We start from the raw sequence: 27541 nt of genomic DNA, 5'->3' as shown, positions 1-27541 counted from the left end.
AGTTATAAAATTTTTAACAAATTGCTAAGTTCGGGTGATATAGTTGTTTTAACGCATGGAATACTGTCGTCCCATAATTACATTGCCGGGAACGGAACTGTTCGCTTGCCTTTAGTGTTTTCATTTTTGAGCAGAAAGTTATCATTCTCCGGAACCCCAGTCGGGTTACTGTTCTTGAGGCAAGATAGGGAAGCATTTGTCTTCATTACAAGCACTGAAAACGAGCGAAGCTAATATTAACTGGGGTAAACATAACCTAGGAAAGACTTTCCTTTTTCGGCACAAGTTCGCAGAGCTGAGCTTGGGAGTGGGAAAATGTAACCGTTTGGACTTCACGATTTTGTAGATGGCTGATGCTGTGAGATATCAGTACGATAGGTATTGCCACACGAAGTCTTTAAACAACAGAATATTCTTGACGAAGATAGGCAGCATTTGTTGTCTTGAATGAATGCAAAATAAAGTGAAACAAAGTTCGATTGTAGAGAACAGTTAATTAATTGCATGGGCTAAGAAGTGTTCGGATGTTGAATAGCACTTTTTGCAAAGGGATTCAGTGTGCGTATTAGATTTTAAAGGTTCGTTAGTATTATGCCAAGAAACCTAGCACGTTTAGAAAGTGGGTATGGTATGGTTGTCCAAATAAAGTGTTGTGGTATTAGTATAGCTTGTCTGGGATGAGTCTTAAAAAGCGATCTTTTTCTTATTGATTCAAAGGTGGTTCCTTTAACGCCATATACGTATGGCTTAAGTGTTAAGCATTTAATACTTTAGTTTGAGCTACTCTGGTTGTAAATGCGAACGGGTGCGAGAACTGGCGCCAGCCTAGTCTTGTGCGTTTCGTCCGCGCTTCGTCGCGCCAGTTCGCATTTATTACAAACATGTCTGAGCCAGTAATGTTTGTGTAACTAGCGCATACTGTAGGATCATTAGCGCGTAAAAAATACAACTAGGCACGGTTAGGCAGCTATATCAATATATAGTAAGACAATAAGGGTACCCAAGGTGAAACTTAGTGGTGCACCATGGTTGACGGCCATAGACTGTGAAAAAATGTCGGCCGACTTGACCATTTGAATTCGATCAATAAGATGGCTGCGTATAAAGGTTGACCGCATATCTCAAGAGATTCTCTTAAGTCGTTAGTTGCAATCACTGTGCATTCAGCGCCGCAAGCGAGGGCAGATCGATTGTGGCGCGCCTCCCAAAGTCAATTCTAAAATGCGAAGTTCTTTTTCTTCTTCACTCTATTTCGCCTCCGCCGCTACGATTGCCCTGTCTCGTCGGGAGACTCTTCTAGCTTCCGCATTCTGGCCTCCTTTTTGCGAATTCCTGATGTCAGCTTTTCTCTTTCTTTTTTTTTTTTTTTCTCATTTATCTTCGCTCTCTCCTCGTCGAGACGGTTTCGTGATCGCGAGTAACAGCGCCGCAAAGCGACCATGGCGTGAGGGCAGCGTGGGCGACCCTGTTTATTGACGATCGGTTCCGTCGGGCCCGTTTAAACGCGGAATCGTTTTTCGTGCAGCGTGTAGCAGCAGTGTCCCATGAGTGCCCCCATCCCGCAGCGTCTGCGATGGTTTTCGTCTAACGGGCACGGCTCCTGCTCTCGTCGGCGCGTTTCCGGTGAACGTGCTGTTCAATGCACGCGCGGGGAGAAGAAACAAGCCGAGCCCTTTTATGATGCTCGCCCCCCTCTTCCCGCCGGCTGGGTTCTTCAGTGCTTCATTGCCGGCCCTTTCTGCGCTTTTTCTCCCTTTACCCGCACCTCCTTGCCCTCTTACGAGACAACTGCTCTGTCGTGGCTTGGCGATTCCCTTTCGACCCGCTGGCATGCCTCTCCCGCCGCATTGTCCCTTCTTGCCAGACATTGAAGTCCTTTCTGTTTTGTTTTTATTGGAGTTGGTGTCTACGCTGCTGTTTTTTCTTTTATTCCTTTTTTTTTTTTCGAAGTTGCCGCTGCGTCGCATCGTAACGCTTATGAGCAGAGCCCAATTTTTGCGGTCGCACTTCATGACAAAGCTTGCATTCATTTCGACGAAGTACTTTCGTGAAGATGCTGATGTCCTCCGCAGTTTCCGAAAACGTGGGAAAACGTGGGAATTCGTTTCCATCTCTCTCTCTGTGCTATCGTCCGCGTAATATTTGTCCGTCGTGATGCTTATAACTCGAAGCTGCTAAAGGCTTACTTGTGGTGTGAGGGGCGCTATCGTTGGTGTAGTAAATCGCGTAACTGTGCATGACCAGTCAGTGCTGTGACGCCAGAGTTATGTGACCGTGACGTCACCGGACATGCGCTCTGGTAGCTCTGCCCGCGAACGCAACCGGAGTCTATCGTCGTGCTTGCAGCGTTACGCCTTAGACAACAATCGAGAGCCGTAGATATTCGGAAGATAGATCACAAAGGCACCGCTGCCAGAACTCTATGATGACACTTGCTTCGTGGAAATAGCTTCGCACAGGTCGGAACACTCTGCGCTCTTTTCGGCAACATCGCCAATGCGCGTGCTCGTTCCCTCTTCCAATTTACTCTCTGCTTCGCTTTGGCACCGCTGCACCGAGGCATTGACGCCCGCGCAATATTGTTAAATGTCCGGAAGGCTGTATAACCTTTTGTCAATAGTTTTGAATCCAAGGGGCTAACTCCAAAGTCGTCTGGTGGAGCGCTTTTAGAATGCGTAGAAGTCATTCTGTTGAAGATGGCAGGACCAAAACTCCTGACCGCAGCATATGTGGAAGACTACGAGCCACACGGTGTGGTTCAGGTGCAAAACCCATCGCCGCTAAGCGTTTGGCAAAGAGTGTAGGTTTGTGACCCATGACATGCCCCGAGCTCGTAGTGTGCGCTGACATTAACGTTGCCGGCATAGCACCGCTGATGTCCGCAATTACTGGATCTGTGACTGGACTAGCGGGTAAATAATGGCTCCTCCTTTAAGCATATTGCTGTAGACCTATAGGGCTCTTATTGCAACCTTGCCCAGGGGAGCTTTATCGTTTTCGGTTAAGTGGTCGGAAATTGTAAGAAATCGCGTTGCGCCTAACGGGGTACACATGTGTATACATTTGATGCTTCGTGTGTGGGATGGTGAGCGGAATGTAAACCATTTCGTTCTTGGAATGTGTTTTCATCAATACTGTGCCTTTTAATTTTTATATGCCCAGCATGAGCATAATTGTAACAGTAAACAGCAACCCGTTCATGAACTAGGTTTAGCTTCTGTTGCGCGTCTGTGTTCTAGGTGACTCCATAAGGGGATCCAAATACCGTTAGTTACGTGAAAAAGGTCGTGATGATATCCTCACCGCGTGGTGACGGAATGCAGCGGAATGCTTCCAAACTAAATAAACTCTTCATTGGACTGATTTGCGCCCGAAAAGAGCTGAACTGATTGGATGTCTTCTGGGAACAAAATGCTTGTCGCTCTGTGCCGCGGTCAGTTTAAAGCTCATGAATAGCAATAATCACATCAATCTCAAACAAAGGAAAAATGAAAGCTGGCTTAGCTCTGCTATGCCTGAATATACGTAGCGAAAAGCAGTGACTACCTCGGGATGAGAAGTTAATTTCTCCAGTCTTCTGCGCCGTTCGCCAGCAGCTAAACTTTCCTTGGCTTCCATGTCGAGCGCGTGTAAGTTCACCGGCGTTCTATAATTCGTTTACAGGAAAGGAAAGGCGCAGCATCTGTCGCTTGCAGAAGGCAAGAAGCGTCGGCCGGCGGCATTGGAGCGTACTCGTTCCCGCTTGGTCCTCATAGCTGACGGCAGATGGGTGACGTCAAATCCATGACGTCACCCTAATTGAGTGAATTAACCATTTTAGTCTTTGGTACTTTCAAAATGCGCGCCAATCGCAGTATCTGCCACTCGCGGAATCCTGCTATTTGCTCACGGTAAACAAGAGGAATTAAGAGCAATACGATGTCAGCACACGTTAAAGATCCCCAGGTGGTCGAAATTACTCCGTAGCCCTCCACTACGGCTCCTCTTTCTCTCATTCCACTTTCATTCCCACCTTCCTCCCTTCCTTTACGGCGCGGTTCGGGTGTCCACAGAGCAAGTGTGACAGTTACGGCGCCTTTCCCTTCCTGTGAACCAATTAAAAAAGAAAAAATTAAGAGCGTTTCACGATCCGGCTCGGCTGGGGACCCAAGGGATGGAGGTTCGATTCCCGGATGGAGACTATTTATTTTTTTTTATGAGAAGGAGTCGCACACCTCTTAGGCGTTGCTAGGCAATGCCGGCAGAGCTTGGCGATGGGGCTGCGCAGCTGGCCTTGGCTGTAACGTCATGGCATACGGCATACGCGAAGCTCGGCTCCGACTCTCGTAGTGATGGTTGGTTGGTTCATAGGAAGGGAAAGGCGCAGTATCTGTCACACTTGCTCTGTGGACACCTGAACCGCGCCGTAAGGGAAGGGATGAAGGTGGGAGTGAAAGTGGATAGAGAGAAAGGGGGCCGTAGTGGAGGGCTACAGAGTAATTTCGACCACCTGGGGATCTTTAACGTGCGCTGACATCGCACAGCACACGGACGCCACTTCGTTTCGCCTCCATCGAAACGCAGCCGCCGAGGCCGGGATTCGATCCCGGGAACTCCGGCACAGTGGTCGGGCGTCTTACCACTGCACCACGTAGTGAACTTTTCGCTTCAAAACAGCTGCGCGTGGCCTAGATCCTTCGATATAAATCTGGTTGCAACTTGCATCGCAAACAAAATGATAAAGCCGCGTTCTGTTGGCTCTGAGCACGAACAAGCAACCATCACAAATGTTCGTGCAGTTATACATAAAGACCAGAGAGGTTTGTTGGTAGCATAAGCTAGAACCATTGTATCATCCCCTGAGAAGCGTGCTTTGCCTGAGATGCAGTTGTGTACTGAGGGGAAGGTCACTTTGTGGCGTGCCTGCTTTGCTGTCGATGAACCAGTGAAGTGCAATTCCAGAAACTGAAACGAATTATATAATTCGGAAATTTTCAGGATGTACGCTTTTGCAAGGTTTGTTGGTAGCATAAGCTAGAATCATTGTACCATCCCCTGAGAAGCGTGCTTTGCCTGAGATGCAGTTGTGTACTGAGGGGAAGGTCACTTAGTGGCGTGCCTGCTTTGCTGTCGGTGAACCAGTGAAGTGCAATTGCAGAAACTGAAACGAATTGTCGGATATAATTCGGAAATTTTCAGGATGTAGGCTTTTGCATGCACCTTCCTTCCCTTGGAACAAACTGGATTCCAAGGGAAGGAAAGCGTAGCAGGGAGTGGCAGAAAATTAGGTGGGCGGATGAGGTTAAGTTCGCATGGGTCAAGTGATGCAGCTCGCACAGGACCGAGTTAATTGGAGGAATATGGGACAGGCCTTCGCCCTGCAGTGGGTATAGTCAGGCTGTGGAGGATGATGATGATGATGAGATGCTTAACACAGCTATCGGACGTTTAGCTGCAGGAAAACGCCTGTCAGGAGTATTATTGCCCTGTTTGTTTTGCTTACCGCTCAGTATTCTGTATCCATAGAGTCAATCGTCTTTGTCATACATTTTTTGTGCGCTTACTCCTTACTGCAATCCGTAGAAGAAAGCTAAGTTATCGTCATATCATCATCGAATATATTAACCAGACCATAAAAGTCGTGCGCCGCCGTGGTACAGTGCTAGTGCGCTGGAAAACTGTGTCTAAGTATGCGGGCTGGAATCCCGGCCGCAGTGGCCGCTTTTTGATGGAGACGGAAAGCAAGGCGCCCGTGTGCTGTGCGATGTCAGTGCACGTTGAAGGACCCCAGGTGGTCGAAATTTCCGGAGACCTCCACTACGGCGTCTCTCAAAACCTGAGTCGCTTTGGGACGTTAAACCCCATAAAGCGACCAACCAATCAGGCAATAAAAGTGCACGCGCTGACAGATTGTACAGGCAGAAAATAGTTTTGCTTCACATATGGCACGCGCAAGGCTATTGAATATTAAGTGTTCTTTTTTTTTTTTTTTTTTTCGTAGAGTCAGCGTGAAATTTCTCGATATCGGTAGAACGTTGAGACATTAATTGCCTGCCCGTCATGTGGCACACGCCGCCGTCGGCGTACTTTCATGCACTTTCCCCAGTAAAATCACGCAAGGAAATGACGTCAGCTTAGCGCGCAGAATCTTTCTTTTATGGTGCAAACACGGCCTGCCTGCTCAGAACTCCGCCCACGAAGAATACCGCGCGGTATTCTTAAGCACCGAAACTGGAGTGGATTACGTACTGAAAGTAATCGTAGTACTATGTACATAGTATGAAGAATACGATTTTGTGTTAGCAGTGCATCAGAGGATGTTGCATAGCGTACGGTTCTTTCCATACTTTTATTTGCATTTTCACGCTTTGTATCTGCTGAAGTTCTCGGTATCACCTTGTTTTATGCATTTTATTTTATGCATGCTTTGGAGTGCCTGGTTTGTCCACATCTCTGTCAAATTTCTTGCATGGAGAAACTTGGAACAACGTGAAGAGCGGGTTAATTTTTTTTCGTTACATGTATAATTTTTTTTTTTCCAATCTTAAAAATTTTGTACTGCTTTGAGTGTGCGCGTCTGACAAGCAGTGGTTGTACCTTTGCACTGACAGCTGTGTGCGTGGTAATGCGCTGTGCCGGTCAACATTGTGCATGTTGGCGTTTTATGTTTCTGCATAGCCTCTGCTCTTTTGCACTGTTTTCCCTGACCTTATTTTCTCGCACTGTCATCAACGGGCTGGAGCAAATGGAAACTGTAATCAGGTAATTCTTGCAAATCCATGTCAGAAAGAGGGGCCGCTCTGTATGTCCCGCAGTCATAATGGAAAGGATTGGTATAAGTTTTACACCTTCAGAACGTCCCAGTACCTGACTGCAGTTTTTGTTTGTTCTTCACCTACAAGCGTGTGTTCGAGTCTTGGAGTTGCCTCTGCCTGAGCGGATTCTTTCCTGTGCACCGTTTGAGCGCATACCCCTGTAAGGGCAGTTTTTTTTTTTTTTTTTTTTTAAATTAGGTCACGAAGATGTTTTTCTTGCAAACTTTTTCACTTTAAGGAGAGCCGCCTTCTTATTTTTCGGCTCTTTTCCTTTCTTTGTCTAAACAACCGAAATGCCTCCAGAAGACATGCCTGTTGAGGCAACTCCAAGAACCATTTCGCATTTCATGTCGTTAAAATGGCTAATTGAGAAACGGAATCAGTGCTCGCTGTAATACAGACTAAATTGAACTTTTATGCGTCAAATTTATTTTAGTATGCTTTGCTTGTGGCGCCGCTAAATTTACTTTCCCCCCTGAAGAGAAAAACAGTTGTTACTTCGTTTTGATTTCAGTGCTAAACCACACTCCTCTCGCTTGCAGGTGTTAAAAAAGGCGCTAGGCTTTTGCCTTTCTCTCTGTAAGCACATGCTTGGGGGGCAGAGGATGTCACATAATTCCTTCCCCTCTCTGCTCTGTTAACCTAATCTACCCTTTCCTTTTTGTTTTTGTTTACCTTAACAGGACCACTTGAACGCATCTCACCACTGCGGCATGCGCGGCGATTGCTTGAACGATTATTTTTCTCTTTTTTTTTTATTTCTCTACCGTCCCATTTCCCAACTCTTCCCTGTTATCCCTATTTGACCTCAATCATCGTTTCTTGACTCGGGGCCTCCCAAAACTTTTCTTTGCATGCCTTCACGTTGGTTGGCGCAGCCGTTCTGTAATGCCCAAGTATACGCCTCTGGTAAGCCGTCATCGTCATCATCGAGTCACCACGGATCCCTGCTCTGCTTCCTTTTTTCCCTGTTACCTCATCGGTCTGCCTCCCCCTTATGCAGGAGGAGCCCAGCCTGTTTGCCAGCTGCGAGGATGTGTTTAGCGAGGCATTTCAAGCACTGCCGCTGTGGCTTCGCAGCTCGCAGTTTGGGCGTCCCTAGGATTCCGTGTAGCGCCTCGCCATTATAGCTGGCCTGCCTTCCTCAGATGCACACACTCCCCAACACACGTGGAATATGTGATTATTTCGAGGAAGTAAACCTTCGATGTCACTGCACGAAACTTTGCCAGAGTTATCGGGGGGGGGGGGGGGGGGTGCGGGGGAAGCTAAGTCTGCGCTGCAACTCACAAATCGCGCACCTACACTTTGCAGTGCTATAAACAAGATGTTTGCAGGTCGGTTTTTAACTGGCTGTGCTTGAGATGGTTCGTATTCACGCCAGCGGAACACTTCTGTGCAGTGCAGTACAAACTGACAATGGAATCAGCTGCCTAATGACAGGCAAAAAAAAATAAATAAAAAGCTGGCCACGGCAGGGCTGTTTCTTCGCACCCCGCCGCATCAACAAGGCGAATTGAAGCTTTCTGGAAGCGTTCACGTTGGGTAGGGTCAGCGTTGCAGCCCACGTGCATTTGGGGGTTGTTGAACAGCGGTGGGACCCTCGCAGCTGGCAAGGGTGAGGCCGGTCGCGATGATAGTGACAATTTTGTCTGGCTCACGGGAACCACCCATGGCAATATACTGTGTGTTAAGCGCTCTTGCGCTGTCCCTTTTATGTATATTTTTTAAACTTTAGTGATTGTCTTAATATGCAAAGATCTCAATGAGGATGAAGCTTGTGCTAAGCTACACCAAGCGGGTACTCAAGAGAAGCGGAGCTGAATGTTTCGAAGGCACTGTGAATCAGCTCCGTGCGCTATTTAGATAGCGATAGTTTTCCTGCTCTTACACTTTTAGCTTACATTCTGCTGTTGTGCAAGATAAATTCTGATGGCTAATTTCAGTCTCCCATTTTCATGGACCAACCTTTTTTTTTGACCCGGTTCCGTCATGTAGTGTTCTCTTTGTGCCTGTCGATAGCCGCATCTAGCCTTCTGTGAGGCAGGAGCCTTTTTTGTCCTTCGTGTTTTGCCCACTGCGCAATGTATGGGGATTTGGTGTTTCTTCTTTTTTCTTTTTCTGCGTGTGGAGAATGTTTGCGTGCATACATAATCAAGGCACCAGTGAAAAACTTGGCGCGTTTCTCTTTCGTTCTTGTGGTTTAGTGCTTGGGAAGCATGAGCGGTATCGTAACCGCATCGTAACCGAACAGTATAGTGCCTTTGTCAGTTTTTTTTTTTTTTTTTTTAGTTACAAATACGCAGCTTTTACTTTTCCAGACGTTCATGTGTCTAGTCCACGGCACAGTATGCGCCTTTTGCAGTCGTGTAACCATTGGAGCGTTATAGCTATTCCGTCGCCAAAGGTGCTTCCCGGAAGTCCGCATACCCCGGCACATCTTGCTCCCACTGAAGCATCGCTATGTGCGGCGTGGTGTTCTGCGTGAGCATGGCGCATGCCCGGTCTTTTAGTTTGCCCGCTTTGACTCGCTTCGCATGCCTCGGAGTCTGCACGCACGCTTCCAGCGTCGTCACGTACTGGCATGTATAATGAACACTGTGGCACTGGGTGTGCCGCACGAGCTCTGGCGCATTGCTCCTCGTGTGACCGATATATCTGTACTGTGCACTTGTGTGACGTGTCGGTTTGTGTCTCGGTGCGTATGTGTGCGTGTGTATGTGTGTGTGTATTGACGCGTGCTGCGGTAGCCATTCCTGCACGGCCGTGCAGGTGCTCTGTAGGTTATTATAAAGCGACGTGTTGACTGCTGTTGTCGAGTATACAGGAAACAAAGCACGTGTTGTTTGTAGTCGAACCTTTCCTCAGGCTTCAAAGGCGATTAGGAGGAGCGCTACAGGCCTCCTCTGCGGGATAGCTTCGCTGTGTACCGGCGCAGCTCTCCTTTGCGAACTGCGTTGTGCACAGCACGTGTGCCCCGTGGTTAAAACACGGCGGCGACGTTTTGTCCGGGGTGAGTAGAAAGTAGAGAACTCGCAGCGCGTGGATTTCCAGATTTACATTGGCGGTAGGGGTGCAACACCCGGGAAGGTGAAGCTTAGCTATATATTCGGCCTAACTTATTCGCCCTGATCGGCGGTCATTGCAAAAGCAAGGGTCGTCTGCCGTACAAATGGGTAGAGTATACATTCGAAACAGTGTGGTGCGCGGCGTGCTAGCGACGTTCAAGAAAACCGAGTGCTGTTCAACGCAGTTTCTCTAGTGTCTGGTTGTGTCTCTGCCTGCTGAATGTGACTGGTGCGAGTTTATGCTAACTTTGGTTTATTTTGTAGAGGTGTACTCGATGCAACTGTTCATAATGCACGTGCAGTAATTACTACTCGCAACTGCGTGAGTTTAGTCTATCGTTATTGTGAGTTTGCCTTGTGGGATACGATTGCGGATTATTCCTTCAGGAACAGCAATGTAACAAGATTACCTTTGTTGCAAACGGCAGACAATTGTCGCCCCTTAATTGGTTAAACAAACTTAATGTATACCTTCAGAGGTTGAACAAGGCGTGCATTTTGTCGTTCTAGGTGTGTGTATTTGCATATGGCGTTGCTAATAGTTTTGACTGCATTCTGGACAGTTGTACGGAGGCTTCTGAGCTTCCGTGTGCAGCTTGGTTCCTTTCTGGGCAATGGCGTGCTCTGTAGTCGCATAGTGTAGCACAGCGTAGGTAGATGTGTAGCGCTTTTGTAGTTTTACCGGTAGGCAATAGAACCGGTAGCGTCCTGTAGGGCGCAAGCTTGCTCTCGCCGTATCCGCTCCACGTGCTTGACGGTGGGCTTCTTGCTGGAAGTTGCGGACTACATGCGTAGTAGCGGCGTATCCTGGTCGCATACATGCCGCTGCAAAACAGGCTTAATTGTTCGCCGCTTGTCTCGCATCTTTTCTCCGTAGGCCGCGTCATATCGCTCTTGTAGAAGCATTGCGAAACTAATAGTTTACTTTGTACACCTAAACTTGATTTCAAAAGCCTGCGACTAGCAACAAAATAGACTTTTCTGGTTTCTTCAGAGGCAGTGTACGTATCTTTAAAGAATAGTTTACCCCTATCAAAGCGAATCTTATTTTTATATTTCTAAACGCGAAGAAAATAATCTTAGTTCGAACGAAGTGCACGCGTTTTCATTTTAGTGCTGTTTATTTTCGATGTAGATATGATTCGCTAACGTATCAGGCAGATCGCCACAGTTGTAACCCCGTTTTCGGGCGATAAGTTGTTTTGTTTGCTTGTTCTTTTGACTGATGTCGGTTCACCCGCTGACGACGTATGCTTTGCTACTCAGGGATCTGCCGACTCCAACTACAGCCAGCCGTCGTCCGACCTTTCGCTCGACGAAACTCGCGAAAAGCAACGTGCTGACAGAGAGAACAAGGCATTGGCACAGCTCCGGGCGGCAAGGGTGAGTTGCACGTGTTTGCTTCTTCATGGATGACACCTGTTTAGAAAAAGGGTGGTGGTCCCGACATTGGCTTTCGATAATTAAAATTATCGGGGTGCTGGATGAAACCAACGGCATATTGTTTCCCACCGTGTCGGACTCTTGGGATAATTGAGTGCGTCCCGCTTAATTAATTACTAAGATTAATTATGAAATATTTTTAATAATTCAGTTTAGCGTCTAGTGAGCTTCATTAAGTAGTAGACGGGGTTAAGGTAAGCAATCAGTTCATTTTTCTGCCTACGTGTCTCCCACGTATAGTTCATCTTTTCCAGCATTATAACTGTTTGGAAATACTGTTATTGTCCGTCCTGTTAGGGCTCTTCTAAGGTTATGTAATATATTGCAAACAATAAAAAATAAAAGATACTCTGAGAACTCCACTTGACGACAGGCACGTGCCGTTAATTTCAGCCAGCTGTGGTTCTCGTTTTATTTATAAATCCGGGATACCGTTATGAGAAACACCAGGTCGTGGGTTCGGTTCCCACCATCGGCACGTTTGGTTTTCCTTCTACTTTGTGTTTATCTTTCCCCTAAACAGATTACATTACTAGTTTATGTGATTACCGAAGTTTAAAAAAAGAAAAAAAAAAAACTACAATCCCCAATGCTTTCCTTGGCCTCGCCGACTGTTGGCTTCTTTCCTTCGTGTATTATATCGAGTACCCTCATTTGCTCTTCATTTATCTCCCTGTATGGACTGCGTTTTATGACGCGCATGCAAACGCGGTGCAGAGCGGTGTATAGTTTATCTGGGGCCTTCATTGATATCGCGACACACGCAATGTGGTTGAAGCGCAGCCTTGTTGGCAGCATTACAGCCCTCGATAAAGTATTTTTTGCTCCGTTAAGTTTTACGCGATAGCGTTCTGGTCCCGTGTCACAGAAAACCCGGCGTCGGCGTCGTGGTGAACGTCGCTACCGTGTCGCGAAAATCCTGATTGGTCGAAAGGGTCGTGACGTCACAGCTACAACCCTCGCGCGGGAATTTCAAACACCCCATTATGCTCACTTGAAGCCTGATGTCACGCGCGGAATGAAAGTGATTAAAGCATGGTAATGCGGATGCGTATTAAAAGTCGTCGCGTGTCTCAAATGATTTCACTTGATTAAAGTTATTGATTTTGCTTAAAGAAAATTTTACTCTGTGGAAACTCTGCGGAGACTGAATCTGGGTAGCCGTTCCTTTGTGGCTTCGGCTTCTGTGGCTTGGAGACGTAATTCGCAGTGTGAACTGTGCGTCTTCATTCGATTTATCAGTACGGAGGCATTCCAGAGGATCACAGGCAGCTATCAAACCATACCCTTAATTCAAAGTTTGAGTGCCCCCCTCACACACACACACCCCTGCAATTTTTAACGGAGGAAAGAAACCTGATCGGTGAAGAGAAAAGTAATGTAGTTATTGTTTCGTTTTCGACTATTCCCGAGTGACACCTGTTATTTTGCCAGCTTAAAGTCACCTGCAGCCATCGGCACCGTCACCAAATTAGTGAGCGGATGTCACGCGACTACGCGCATTCAGTTCGACTCGTAGCACTGCATGCTTAGCAGAATCCGTAACACTTTGTTTTTAATCTCCTCTTTTTTTTTTCCCCCCCGATAGCGCAGCTATTGCATCGCAAAAGTGGTACGATTCCGACTCACTGGCGCGCCTTCCCCATTTGGGAAGCGGGTCGTCGCGCGCCGAGTACTCGCGTGGCGACGAGAGAAAACCATGTAGGAAAACAAAGAACCGGAGGAGTAATGACGATCGCCAGCTCGCCCAAGGCCAAATTCTTAGCGAGCCTAGAATTCTGTGCGCGTCCATAGCTGTGAGCAAGCTTAGGGGTTGGGAGTGTGGCCCGAGAACGTCTGTGCGGTTGCTCAGCAGTGCGCGTGCCGTGCCCGTGTTTGTTTTCTTCGTGCTGCCATGCCTTTCCTCTTCTGCTTTCGAAAAAGAGGGGGTACTTACGTGTGAGCCGATGGCAGGCTATCTGGGGAAGCGGGGTTGTTAGGATTGCTTCACATTGCTTGTTTCCTTCCTTTTGTTCATGGGCTGCGTTTGCTGACAGAAATAAAGCCTTTGTTTGCGCTTTCCAGTTGAAAGTCTGCTAATAAAATGTGCATATACTATGCAAATTTTGTTGCCTCTGTCGGGACCACATATTGTTTGTAAATACCTATTAATCATATTCAAAGACGTTATTAGTGACAAATTTTAGCTATCACACTATGGGGGATTGTATAGGACTTGTTTAACACAAGAAGGGGAATTTATCTTGTAGTGCATGCAAAAAAAAAAAAAAAGGCTATAAAGTCTGAAAATGCATGCAGGTAAGCATGCATTGGGAGAAATTAGATACAATGCCCCCCCTCCCCCTTAGCTGGCATATGGTAGGTGGTAGTGGTGCACATTTTCTCCAAAATTTTTTTCTTCTGCCCAGGAGACATGGACAGGCAGATACCATGAACTAACCCCCTTCCCAAATGGAGAAACCTGTGCATACCTATAGCTTCTCAGTAAAGCAGTCTTAGGGTACATTATCGGCTGAATAGTGCATTTTGCTAAACTTAGACAAACAGGTTCTTTTCATGCCATCCAGCCTTCGTGGTTGTCATCTCTGCATGTGCCAAACAAAAAAAATCCTCGTATCGGCTCAATTCTAGGGGACTGCATGTTGGCAGGCTTGTGTAGGGACAGTTTTCAAATCTGACTGCTCACAGAGTTGCCTTTACTGCTGGCTCTATTTGCAGGAGAAAGTGGTAGCATTTACGGTGCGTACTAACATGGCATATGATGGAAGCTTGGACGACGATTCTCCTGTGCACGGTTATGCTATCTCATTTGGAGTCAAGGACTATCTTCAGATTCTGGAGGTGAGACCATTCACCAGTTCCTTTTTTATGTGCCTTTTTAAATCCATGTTTGTTCATTTCAATACCTAACAAAAGAGGGCAGTTTTCAAGAGCCCACAGTGTTACCATGATCCCATGCAATTTTAATGCTCAAATTGTTGGCATAACATTTGCCTGACACTTCTCTGTGAGTACATTTTGAAGCAGCTTATTACAGGTTTCTCACAGGCTGCAGCTGCATGTGTGGCGGCCACAAGCTGCTGAGTTGTAGAGTTAACCCTTCAACAGGTTTGTGATCTTTATTTTTTCGATGCAAAACAAGATACACATTCAGGCCTGCCAAAGCCAAAAAAAGCTTGAAGGGCAGTTCCTGGCAGTTGTCGAAAGTCACCACACTTTCCAGAAAGAAAGAAAAAATGCACAGTCCCGAATAAGAAAAGTGCAGTAAGAGAGAAAAATAAGAAAGCACAGAAGCTTCGAAAAAGCAAAAAAACTAGCAACAAAAAAAGGGGGAATAGGCAGAAACGGAAGGCAGTTGCCCCCAAAAAACATTGTTTGATGAGTTTCTGGCTTGCTAAAAAAAAAGCCTCATCAGGCAAGCTATTTAATATGCGAGGTACATAATATGGCCGCACACATTCTCCGTATTCGACCGCACGCGAAGCAAAGCTAAATCATTCCCTTGGAGGAAGTTCTCTTATTGGTATGTACACATTTCAGAATTCTCTATTCCAAGCGTTTTAGTACAACTGTTTGTACAGTTGGTCAAAATCAGGGATGTGCAGGTGTGTGAACAAATTCGTATTCAAAGGCAAAGACATATTGTAACAGACAGATTTCAACAAACTTTTCAAAATACTGTTAATTTTATCATGCCAGATATTTGCACAGTGGTGGAAACAGGTTGTACTATATCGCAATACACTGTAAGCTAGTAATTGACATTTTTACGAATTTGTAGAGGGCAAAGAAATTTTATAGAATATATCAATCATGCTACCTTATGTAGCTTGGTGCATACACGTGCTAAATGTGTATTCCAAGACATATCAGCATCCAGATGAATCCCGAGGTATTAATAGATTACACACATTCCATAGGGGAATAAGTGTAATTATCACAGTTTGGTAAGTGTACAAAAACAGGTTTAACAACAATGCTTTGCTTATAAGGACTATGAAAACATGCAAGCTTAGTTTTCGTGCTTTAAACATTAATTAAATTATCATAAATCCATTTCATGATTTGATGTATGTCGTGTTGGAGATTCGACATGTTGTGTTCATGTTTATGATGGTGAGTAATTAGGAAGGTGTCATCTGCATATTGAAAAATTCTACTGTGGTGTGTGGTAGTGCTAAGACCATTTACATAACTGCAAAACTTCTTTTGTAATGGTTATTGACTCACTTCGAATTTCTCCTACTGCTTATATATGTGTACAGTTTGTGAGGCAATTCAATAAAAGAGACAGGAATGGACCAAGAATACAATCTAAAGCTTCTGGTGTAATATGCTATGGTTAACATTGTCAAATGCTTTAGAGACATCTAAAAACAGAGTATGCAAATTCATTGTTTTTGAATGCGGAGTAAAGAGCATCGTAGACTTTATCGAGAGCAAGCTGAGTTCCTCTGCCTCTAATAAAGCCGAACTGACGCCTAGAGAAAATGTTGTTGGTCTCAAAGAAAGTATACACTAAATTATAAACATGTTTTTCTAGAATAAGAATAACAGTTGGAAGGATGGATATACCTCGATAGTTTTCCACATTGTTTTTAACACTGTTTTTATACAACGAAATAACAAGTGCTGCTCTCAATCCTTTACGGACAACTTGGGTAGTAATCGTAGTATTTATAATACATAACAGAACACCCTTTAAGAAACCAAAGTTTCTGCAGAGCAACTCAACAGACACTCCATCCAGACCAGGAGATCTGCATATATATATATATATTCTTTGAGACACACTGAATTCTTGAGACACATTTATCAAGGCTGATAAAGGTCTTAAAAGTAAAACATCGACAATAAATGTGCCTCTAAAAAATGTCTACTCTCCTCTACTATGTAATACGGAAGTTAACAAAACCTACTGCATAATATATATATATATATATATATATATATATATATATAATATAGCATAGGAAATCAAATGCGAGTGCATAGGAAGGGAAATCCCACAAGGCCAAGAAAAGAAGCAGCATTTACCTCTAGACACGCACATTTAGACAACCCAAGCGGTTGACTGTGAACCTGACACCTTCAGCTTTTTCACTATGACAGGCATTCTAGAAAAATTTCTTTGTGTGCTTTTGTTGTTGCTTTCTATTAGCAGGGAGTACCAGTTAGTGTAAATGTACAATAATTAAAAGTTGTGTGGTATTTCAGGTAACATTGATCTTGATCACACCCTGAACAATGTTGGTGATAAGATCATGATCTATATGATTTTCTGAATGATACAAATTTTTAGGGTTCCCTGACCAGAGTGCATTGTACCCATTATGTACAATGCACAAACTTTTGGATGTTACAAACGCTACCCATGTCGCAATGGGTGTCACAAAAGCTCAAGCGGTGATCTCACCCTTGAGCACTGGAGGCGAATCCCGCATTTCGCTCCCGCATATGGTGCTTGTTGGTTTTGGACGACATGAGTTTGAATAAAATTAATATTTCTCTCGACTCGTATGTAAAGAAGCAGTGAAATGCTGGTGTCTACCACTAAATATAATCAGTGTCAGTTAAAATATGCAAATACCACAACAGGCAGCCCCGAAACCCACTAAAACTTCTAAATTCAATATTTGCATCAAAATTCTAATTTCTGTACATATTATTTTGTTATTTAGCCTGTCATGAATGAATGAATGTTTCAGATATATTACAAAGAACTTTTATGTTGTGACTTGAAACTTCAGGCATTGAATACTCAGTTCTAAGGAATATCCCACCTGCTTTTTTTAGGCTTAGATTCAAAATGCAAAAGTGCGTCTTTTTTTCCTGGCTACAGAATGGTGCCTTCCAGCAATTTCAATCGCAAAACGATATCATCTGCTTCATCTTAGTTTGCCGAGCACTTTGCGGGCTAGTGTCCACTCGTACGGCTGGTTCTTAGCGGTAATCTAGCAGCTGCTAAATTTAGCATGAAAACAGCAAACTTAGCAGCACTGCATTTGACACCTTTGAAACTGATGCTGTGTTATATGGTGACGTGGTTGTTTGCTCATTTTGAATGTGCAGAAGTTCAACAATGATTGGTGGGTGGGCCGCCTCATGAAAGAAGGCTGTGACATGGGCTTCATTCCTAGTCCAGCCAAATTGGAAAACCTAATCTTGCAGCAGACTCAGACACGCAGCAGTAAATTGCATTCAAGGTAGGCACTATTTTTCTCTGCTCCTATTGTTGCACAATGACTTTGGTTACCATTTGCACCACCTTGTTGATGCAAGTTCAGAGTAGTTTTTTATAATGGTGCTGCCATTTTTGCACAAGTTTTTATTTTCTGTTCTTTTAGTACAACGCTGTGCTAAAGAAAATGTTTTCATTGTCCTTTTTCCTCTCTTGAAATTACAGGGGCTCTACACCGCCTACTCCTGGTGAGTTTGGAAAAGTATTTAGTGTTTGTTTCTTGTCGAGTTTGTGATAGCTCATTTTTAAAGTGGTTTATTTATTTGCAAATATACTGCACACTGTTTTATGGTCCTAACTGGAGGAACAGTAGAAGGAATGACTTGAACGTCATGACAAAAGCTGATGTTAGCAGAAGTACAGAAATAAGCAACACATTAAAATACATAAGGTACAGTATAAGAGAGGATCAAATTCTGGGCAATGCCAATGGCTGCTGCATTGGCTTACGCATCTTATTTAATGGTTTGCAGTCCCATCACTTGTTCTGCCTCAGATTACTTTTCTGAGTACAGTGAATCCTTTATTCATATTTTTTTTTCTTTTAGGCTTCTGGTTTATGCTCGGATTTTGCATAGCATTCCCTTTTTGGTTCTGCTGGCACTTGGTATTTTTTTTATGCTTGCCTAGTACATGCATTAGGAAATAAAAACATAGTTACTGCGAGCTTGCTTGTAAAAAAGAGCTTCAGGATTTGGGAGGATTGGTTTCACCTTCTGCAACGTAGAGGCTCACTAGAGAAGCATCACCACAGATCTACCATGCCAGGGCTTCTGGAAAGTTTTGCCCTAATTGAAATCGAGAGTATTTCATGCAGCTTTAATAAAAACAGGCACATGGAAAGAGATTTAGCTCTCACTTTTGTCGAGCCAATTTTTTTGTGCGGTTGCTTTGTAGTGAGGCTTGTTTTAGGATTGCCACTGTGAACGGTAATGGTGTCCTGCATTTACTGCATGAACCAGGAAAGCACCAGCGCTTAATGGTATCGATGCTATTGGATTAATGCCATTTTTTGTACCTACTAATGGCAAATAATGTTTGACATGAATTTAGTATAGTAATATTAAAGAAGGCAGATCATAAAATGCCTCTATGTAAAAATTGAACATGAACAAAATAATGCTCTATATGAGAAAAGTAAAATAGGTTGGTGGAAGCATAAATATTTAGTTTACAGTGCTTTGGCTAATTAACTTTTTACTTAAGTAATTCACCTGCATTGAAAGGTTCCGACAGCTCCAATGCCTTTCTTCAAAGCAATAACCTTGTTATTACAAGCAGTGATGCTGAATATTAATTCAAAGCAGACAGAATATTGGTAAAGTGAAGTCCTACTGGTCATGTGAAAGGTGCTATTAGAATAATCCTGCTGACCTTATGAGGCTTTTGCCCCATGGTCAAAAATGCACATAATATTCTAGGATGCTGAATGTGGTGAGTTGGAATGGATGCATTTTTAAGAATTTACTGCATAAAAAAAAAAGGGTTGGGGGGATAAAAAAAATTAAGACTAGTGCTCAAGTGTTTAATGTTGAATCGTTCCTGTCTTCTTTACACTGAATTTTCAAACAGCTTAGGTCTAAGTCAGCCTTAGTCACTTTGGAATGTAAATGTTAAAACCAACTGGATTTACGAGCATGCCCATATTATACTGTCTCACTAAAACTATGAACAACATCTAAGCCATGCCACATGTTCGGTAACCAGCAGTTTAATTTGCACACATGCTGACATTTATGAATAATTTATCATTGATTGAAGGTTTATGTGCCATCTTATTTACCAACACACTGATCCTGACCAGCCATGAAAGCTTTTTGCATAAAGAAATGTTTGTGAAGTGACTAATTGGCTGACACTGTTACAAGCTCTAAAACTTTGGAAATGTTTTAGTCATTTTTAGTGTTAACTGCAGCTTATTGAAAAATGGTTTCACACATCTGATTCTGATGACAGGGTCAATTACAGCAGCACATTTTGATATTGCAGCCTTGTGCAGAAAGAGGCAATTGCAGATCATAGACTATACATAGAAAATGTAGATTTAGTTTGCTGGAAATTTATAGTATTTCACCCTTCAGTTCGATTTTTGGGCAATATAAATATCTTGCATGTGTCGACTAGACTGGGTCAATGAAAGTCAACTGCACTTCAAACTTAAAGCTCTTACCACATTCTTTAATATGAAATGAGTATCATGATGTATCTGAATTTGTTTTAGTATTTTGAAAAGCAAAGGATTAACATTCAGCCCTTTGTTTCTCTGACACTTGCAATAGTTGGAGTATAGGTCTGATAATGTCGCTCTGTCAGTGTGATAAGTTGTTTGTATTGTACACGTGCACTTGCAGAAAATGAAGTAATGATAACGGTTATGCTATTACATCTCATATTGCTGTTGTGTACTGTGCTGAAGCCCTGTTATGCTCTTGCAGACCAGAATGGTTTGGAGAGCAATGTTGAAGAGAGTGACAGCCCTGGCAACACGAAGCTTGGTCGGGGTGTTATTACCACCCTTCCTGCCAAGGAGAAGCGAAAACCATTCTTTAAAAAGGTGAGCTGTTTCTCCATTCATTGTCCTTTTCAAAAGAAGGACATTATATGACAGTATGGGACAGAATCGAAATATCTGAACACGAGCATCTTCATATGTTTATGTGAAATGACTCAGTACTGAAATTTTCTTTTTTTAAATCAAACTGTAGAGCTGTGGAATCTCACTTTCACTTTTACAGCACTTAAACACACAGCTGTGCAGTTTCGGCGTTATTGCTGTTCAAGATACATGTTTGCATTTTAACATGCTGCAAAATGTTTATGAACAAGAACACAGGATACACTCTATTAATGGCTTTGGTGAAAATTTTCTCCGTATCATTCCTTCAAGAAGTCTGCACATTGATTTTTCTTTACTTAAACATTAAGCTGCAGTCCTGTCATTTAGCAGAAGGCACTGTACTTTGCCCTTCAATTCTGCGGGCTTTATTTTCACAATGTCTGTTTTTAGCTGTGTTGGATGAAACAATGTGCCAGCTTGTTAGACATTGTTTTTCTTTTTTCACTAACACATTTGCACATTGACATAGTATGCATTTGTGGCTTGAATAAGTTTGGTGCAGATTGGGCTAGAACACTCACTGCACCATCACATAACCACAAGGCAGCACACATCCATTTACATAGCATATAAGCACCTTGCCACTAATGCAGTCAAGGTGCCTAATGCAGTCATGGCGAAGTTTTCACTTTGCCACATTCCTGTATTATCAGTTACTATACTTGTTATTACTACTATACTACTGCAATATATTATTACTTTAAACATCTTACAGAAAGTCTTTATATCTATAAATTCACTGCTACTATTACAATATTGAGCACTGTCTTTACAGAGAATCCAGTATGCCATGAAGTATGTTTGAAGATCAAATCTAAGTTGCAGCTATGACAGTCATGAGCAAAAGGTATACAACACGCAGCTGTGACAGAGCTCGGGAAAATTGCATCTAAATGCGATCGAGCGACAAGGATAGTGACACATGCATGTCGATAAAACGGAGTACCGCTGCAATTGTCCGATTCCAGGTAGTGGGCTGCTGTGCATGCCTCGAGCAGACTAAGCTGTGACAAAACGTTTGCTCCTGTAGTCCAAAAGCAAGGCAAGAGTTATACTAGGGTTCGTCAAGCATGATGAAAGCTAACTTGCTGCCACGTAACGGCCGTTTTGTTGTACTGTATGATGTCTCCACACATTTCAGGGTTGGGTGAGAATAGGTAACCTGCTGAACAGGTGCCTCATTCCTGTCTAGTATCATTTAATTTGGACAAGTGGTCTCGTCAGAGTGTTTGGTTGCATTTCGATGGAAGCGAAATGTTAAAAGGCACCCACCCACATGCAGTATGTCAGCACACAGTAAAGGTCCCAGGTGGTCGAAAAGTAATCTTGAACACTACACTATACGGCATTCCTCATAGCCTGAGTCACATTGGGACATCAAACCAAACGTAACATACCACTTATCATACTGTTTTCCACGCTGTTGTGGGTTATGCAAAAGCCTCACTTAGCACTGCACCAGTTCTGTGTCCATTCCTGAGCTTGTTTTAGCTTATTTTTAAAAGATAATGTTAACTAAGCAGTTAGCGCAAATGCCCTATCAAATAAGTGTGCATTTTATCTCATCATAACACTGTACTTTACTGTTACGACAGTTATTAAATCAGTGACATCAGTTTGAGTTCTTTTAGATTTTGTTTTTTTGTGTGCTATCAAAGAAGTGTTTTTGTTTTAATTTTCTGTGGAATGTACAATATTGTATTATATTCTTTTATTTTTTTAACCTAAACAGTCCTTTCTCCCTGTTGCTCACCTCTTTGATTTTTCCTACCTTTCTCCTTACTATCCCTTTATTTCCGCCGCCCCAGTTCAGGTGCTTCAGCTTATTTCGATGGCAGATACCAAGGCAGGCAAAAATCTTTTCCTTCCTTTATTATTTTTATTTTATTCTATTATAATAAAGAACCACTTATTACTACTACTACCAATTTGCTGATATATAATGTCATGTATTATAGGGTGATGGCTGCAATTTGCACAAAATATGAAATGTGGTTTAAGTTAAAATGCAATTTGAATGAAGGTTTTCCTGTGGGATAGCTTTTACAACGCCATATATAGACTTTGCAATTGCTGAACTGTTACAAGGTATTGTAAGGCAGTGTAAATAACTGTCATGTGTCTGCAAATTCTCTTCTTTGATATACAAGTGAAGTGGACACAAATTCTAGTAGTGCAAGATACCTCAAGTGTCCGTGTGTCACTGTAGAAAGGTGTGTATACCTACAGAATAGTTTGCACTCAAGCATACAATGATGTTCTCATTTGTCCATTAACAATGTAATTTATATTTCATGCGATGGCCCAGAAAGACTTGCTTCCTGGACAGTTTGGTTTAACAAAGTGTTAGTGGGAACGCAGGCACCACAGTGAAGGAGAAAACGCGGCTCGTTCATGGCTGTGTGGGAATTCAGTATCCTGTAGCATATTTCATGTTCGTACTGTCAATTGATACGCCACTGCTTTCTGCATCATGTGATCCTGAAATAGCATACATACAGGAAAGAAAAAGTCGGTGACTAACATTATTTTCCTTCTTCCAGACGGAAAGCCTGAGTCCGTATGATGTAGTGCCTTCAGTGCGACCAGTGGTTCTGGTTGGGCCCTCTCTCAAGGGCTACGAGGTGACAGATATGATGCAGAAGGCATTGTTCGATTTTCTTAAGCACCGCTTTGAAGGCAGGTCAGTCAAACACCTTTTCTGTTTTCATTGTGTTTTTTCGATTAATGCCAGTCAACTTCAGTGGGAACCATTGTGCAGTCATTTCTGTATTTTGCTGTGACAACTATGTGTAAGGCATCTTCGCATTTATAGTGCATCATTTCTTGCCATACAGCTCTGAAATGATAAAACTGCATAGTATAAAAGCACCGTTGCACTGATTGGCAGTTACGCTGTGCTATCTAGTCGTGTACAGTATGTAAAAAGTCTGGTTAAAAATAGGCACAGTATTGCAGCTCATTTTACGGCAGGTTAGCACACCCTCTCTGGAAAGTAAAAGTGTTCCCCATACTCGCAACAGTGTTGCAGGGCAATTAGTGCTATAGTGAAAGATCGGTCATGCAATTTTACTTTCAGGTTATGTATAGGCATGGTGTGAATCTTTTGTTTGAGGCTACCATTGTGTTGTGCAGTAACAGCAAAGGTTCACATTTCTCTCCTGCAGAATTATTATAACTCGAGTGACTGCTGACATATCACTGGCAAAGCGCTCTGCTGTCAACAACGCCGGCAAGCGCGCACTTATGGAACGCTCAAACAGCCGAACAAGCTGCCTAGGTGAGCTTTTGGTTTTTTATCCTACTTCGAGATGGACTATACACGATATAATGCAGAGATACAGTTGTGGTGTTTGTCTTCAGGGTTCTTTTAAATTGTACTCTAGTGTTAGTTGCCATGCTGAGTTGGTCTGGCTCTGCAGAGAGATATTATAAGTGCCTGACTATATTCTGAGGCACAGTGCAATTTGTTTTCTTAACAATGGCCTGTCTGTATATTAGGGCTGGAAGGGATACAATATTAACGGTTTTCGTGTCACATAAGTAAGCATGCATTTGCAGTGGCTTTTCAGGTGATAATTTGTAACCCTTGCGTGATCCTCTTTAGCGGAGGTGCAACAAGAGATCGAACGAATATTCGAGCTGGCACGGACCCTGCAACTGGTTGTCCTTGATTGTGATACCATCAACCACCCCTCCCAGTTGGCCAAAACGTCACTAGCACCCATCATTGTGTATGTCAAAATATCCTCACCAAAGGTCAGTCACCAAACACTTTTTCTTCCTGCCTAGCAAATAAAGTGGATCCTCATTTCTTTTTAGTACGCACTTGATGATGGTTACCTAATGATGTTTTGTATTATTAACTTGGGTTTGGAATTTTGACAGCCTCGCATGAAAAAAATTTGCAAAGGTTTTGCTTCACTGCAAGGGCTATTAGTGGTTTTTTGTTGCCGCATTAACTAAATTGTTTTAACTAAGCAGTGTGAGGGTAACAAATTAGCTGAACACACTAGGTAATTGTAAGTGTTCGTGTCCTGATTGTATCTCTCTTGTGCAGGTTCTTCAACGTCTCATCAAATCTAGGGGTAAATCTCAGAGTCGGAATCTCAACGTGCAGATGGTGGCCGCAGAAAAATTGGCACAGTGTCCACCGGTGAGGTTCTTCCTTCTTTTATTAGCAGCGGTTATTGCTTGCGAGTTGCAGTTAATTTTGCTGCCCAGTGCTTTTATCTGCCTTTCATGTTTGCTCAACACCGTGGTTGTATCATTGTGCAGGCCGGTCATCTCTGTAGGTATACCTCTTGATGATAAGAGCTTTGGGAGCTATTAGCTTTTCTGGCAATCAAATAACAGTATTAAAAAAAAAAAAAAAACAGAACAAAAGTTTCAGTGAAGTAGCAGGCCAATGTAGACAGTGAAGAAAGTTTGTTCATAGCCTTACTCCACATGTCTTTAACATTGCCTTCGTCAAATATAGCAGCAATATACAAATAGTGCTTGGCCTGGCTCTTTCTTAAAGGGCCATTTAGCGTAACTGCATCTAACTTTTAGTCTTTGTAAAAATAGTTTCTGGCTATGTTGGTGTTTGTTTTTTCTCCAAAACTCTTCTATTGCCGTCCAAATTGCATTTAAAAATCTTCCCACTGTTTGATTCAAACTTGTGATCTCAAGACCACTGACAACTTCGTAATCACTACTTGGAAGTGTTGTGTCCAATACCTATGTGGACACTGTCATAATCAGTGTAGTGCAAAGGAATAGAGTGTGCCAGCTGCATGTGAAACAGGCTTGTGCGTGCAGCCGACACCTCATATTTGTTCATGCTACCCGCAACATTGAGTTGATAGAAAGGGAGCAGCAGCATAGCCTCAAAGATGCACATAAAGAAAACTGTGTTGGTGCTGTGCAGTTTGCTCGTGAGAACGGCTGGTACCTAGTGGTGTGTTTCATTTCATCGCTTGTTCTAGTTTGTAAAGGATTCATTATCAGTGAACGTAGTGTCATTGTTACTATAAAACAATAATCTCCAGAACAACTTGAATTAGTGACAAGCTTGGCTGGTAGGGCTAATCAGCAATCAGTTTGCAGCTATGAAAAGTTGAAAAGAGTGCAATGACTGGGATCACAAAAAGAATGCAGTGATTTTATTCTTTCTATGGCCCTTGTCTTCAAAATTGCATTGGCACTGCTATCGAATTTGTTCTCAATGTCTCTTTAAGAAGTTTTCTGTATACAAGGTAGTTTGGTATATTGTGCTGGAAAAAAAAAACATAGAACGAACTTCTGTGTCCCTCAGGGAATTTTTAAAAAGTTCTGGAAAACCAGGAAAACTGGGGAAATTTGGAAAGGTCAGCTTGACATACACCTTGAATGTAATGTTGAAATAGTTACACATAGTTGCAGTTTTTTTGCTTCCCAGTATGTGGCATATATGTTCTGCCCATGGTGGAGCAATAATACAGGAAGTGGCTGGGAAGGGGAGGGGTGCTGACACCCTCAGTGGTCTCTGTGCCCACGCAGGAAATGTTTGATGTGATTCTGGATGAAAACCAGCTGGAGGAGGCGTGTGAGCATCTGGCCGAGTTTCTGGAGACCTACTGGCGGGCTGCCCATGACAACCTGCCCGAGAACTATGCCCAGCTCATCCTCAACACCCCGTGTGCGGGCATGCTGCCAGACCTCAACCAGGAGTCGCTCGCCAGCCACCGCACCCATCCAAAGGCCATCGAAGCAGAGAAGGTGCACTTCACAGTTTGCAGCATGCTTATTTGGACTCCTGGGTTGTGGTGGTTTCTTGGAACTGAAAGCAGTGATAAAGTGAAAAGAGTAATGCTGTACCTCAGCCGTCCCTTGTATTCACTGCATCAAAATACCTTACTGTATTGGCCCACATAATAGTTCTCTTTGAATGCCAGCCAAGACAGGCAATTCTTGCTTTTTATTATTATGCTTGTTTACTTTGTGCTGTGTCTAAAGAACTGCTTCTTCTGTATCTACGGTAGCATTCTAAGGGGAGCCTCTGGTTATACTTTCAAATTGGAACCTTGCACTGCTGGAGCATTTTAAGGAAATACAAGAAAAATTGGAGCGCTAAGTTTACATTATTTGCAAGATTGGATTTATCAACAACTTGCATCCCTTGTTGAATTCTTGTCAGTAGCTCTAACACTGGCACAATTTCGGAAATATGCACCTTTAAAATGGTGTTGTATATATATGTATGTGTATATATATATATATATATATATTAGCTCTTTTAGACGAAAACATGACAGAACACTGAAGGCTAGTGTCAAAAGTAGGGGTGTGCAAATAATAAAAATTTCGACACAAATCAAATATGTTTGTTATTTGGTTTGTATTCGTATTCAAAAAATTGATATTTGGAATTTTCGAATATTTGAATACAATCGAATACACTGAAAATTTTCGAATTTGCCGCATTCTCCCCCCCGCACTGCATGCTTCACCACAATTTTTGATTGTCATCTGTGCATTGAAGCATCCTCAAAACGCAACGAGGCCGTTTTGTAAAGACGGACCCTGCCTTTTGCTAAGAGGGCATTCCCGACAAGGCACAAAGCAAAGCGTGTAACGAAACCAGAAAAAAGGTCGTTCTCACTTCGGTTTCATCACAAATGCAGACATCCAGCGCACATGTGTTCATGAGATAAAATTACTCTGATGCAAATGGTTTCGGGCAGTTTCTTCGGATTCTTTTAATAATTCTGGGTTTTGGATAGGTCGAACATTTTTTTTCTGGCCATTTGAAGGCCCAATTGAAGACAGTTTACTGTATTCAGCAGCTATATGATAGCTCCATTCAGTTTCTTGCAGAAAACCGGAATACAGAATCATGTATAATATTTGTCTGGATTTTATAGTAGGGTGTACAGTTCTGTGCAATTCTAGTTCAACTTTATTTGTAAATACCATGTTAATTCTTAAATAAACATTATGAACAATGTTTGCTTTTCTGAATTTTTTATTTTTTTCTTCACTGGTCAGATATTCGATATTTGGGGGCATCTTTTTCCCATACAGTCAAAACTCGATTTAACGAAACCCGATTTAACGAAAATCTCGATTTAACGAAGGTATCCTAATTCCCCCTCAGACGCCCATAGGGTTCAATGCTTTGACTAACCCGAAATAACGAAACCGATTCCGTGATCTGTCCCGATTTAACGAACCTTTTTTCGAGAAATAAAGGTGAAAAAGTGTTAATTTTTGGTCTATTTTGTAGACAGCACCCCAAAATTTACAAAGTTCACCGACTTTGGCAGAAAATAAATTTGTAGTCCCCTCGGGCCTTTCTTGTCGAGTAAGAATTTTTGTTGTTTCTTTTCATACGCGCTAGCGGCGCCGGTCGTGG

At 43.1% G+C, this 27541-nt stretch overlaps 1 protein-coding gene across 3 annotated transcripts in view; it reads left to right on the top strand.

Moving 5' to 3' along the window:
• Ca-beta (Calcium channel protein beta subunit) overlaps positions 1–27541 on the top strand; it is a 122368-nt gene that overhangs the window by 74182 nt on the left and 20645 nt on the right. For all 3 annotated transcript variants that reach the window (XM_084593415.1, XM_084593417.1, XM_084593418.1), the window contains 10 exons: positions 11129–11245; positions 14024–14146; positions 17378–17511; positions 17712–17734; positions 19982–20100; positions 22707–22846; positions 23331–23443; positions 23771–23922; positions 24224–24319; positions 25687–25905. In XM_084593415.1, coding sequence (XP_084449541.1) covers positions 11129–11245; positions 14024–14146; positions 17378–17511; positions 17712–17734; positions 19982–20100; positions 22707–22846; positions 23331–23443; positions 23771–23922; positions 24224–24319; positions 25687–25905 — 1236 coding nt within the window. The remainder of the gene's footprint in view (positions 1–11128; positions 11246–14023; positions 14147–17377; positions 17512–17711; positions 17735–19981; positions 20101–22706; positions 22847–23330; positions 23444–23770; positions 23923–24223; positions 24320–25686; positions 25906–27541) is intronic.

This window comes from Amblyomma maculatum, chromosome 2, assembly GCF_055883805.1.
Source record: "Amblyomma maculatum isolate TAMU_Amacu chromosome 2, ASM5588380v1, whole genome shotgun sequence".
Taxonomy (NCBI): Eukaryota; Metazoa; Arthropoda; class Arachnida; order Ixodida; family Ixodidae; genus Amblyomma; species Amblyomma maculatum.
Note: the sequence above shows the minus strand (reverse complement) of the source record. Positions and strands in the feature narration are given on the sequence as shown.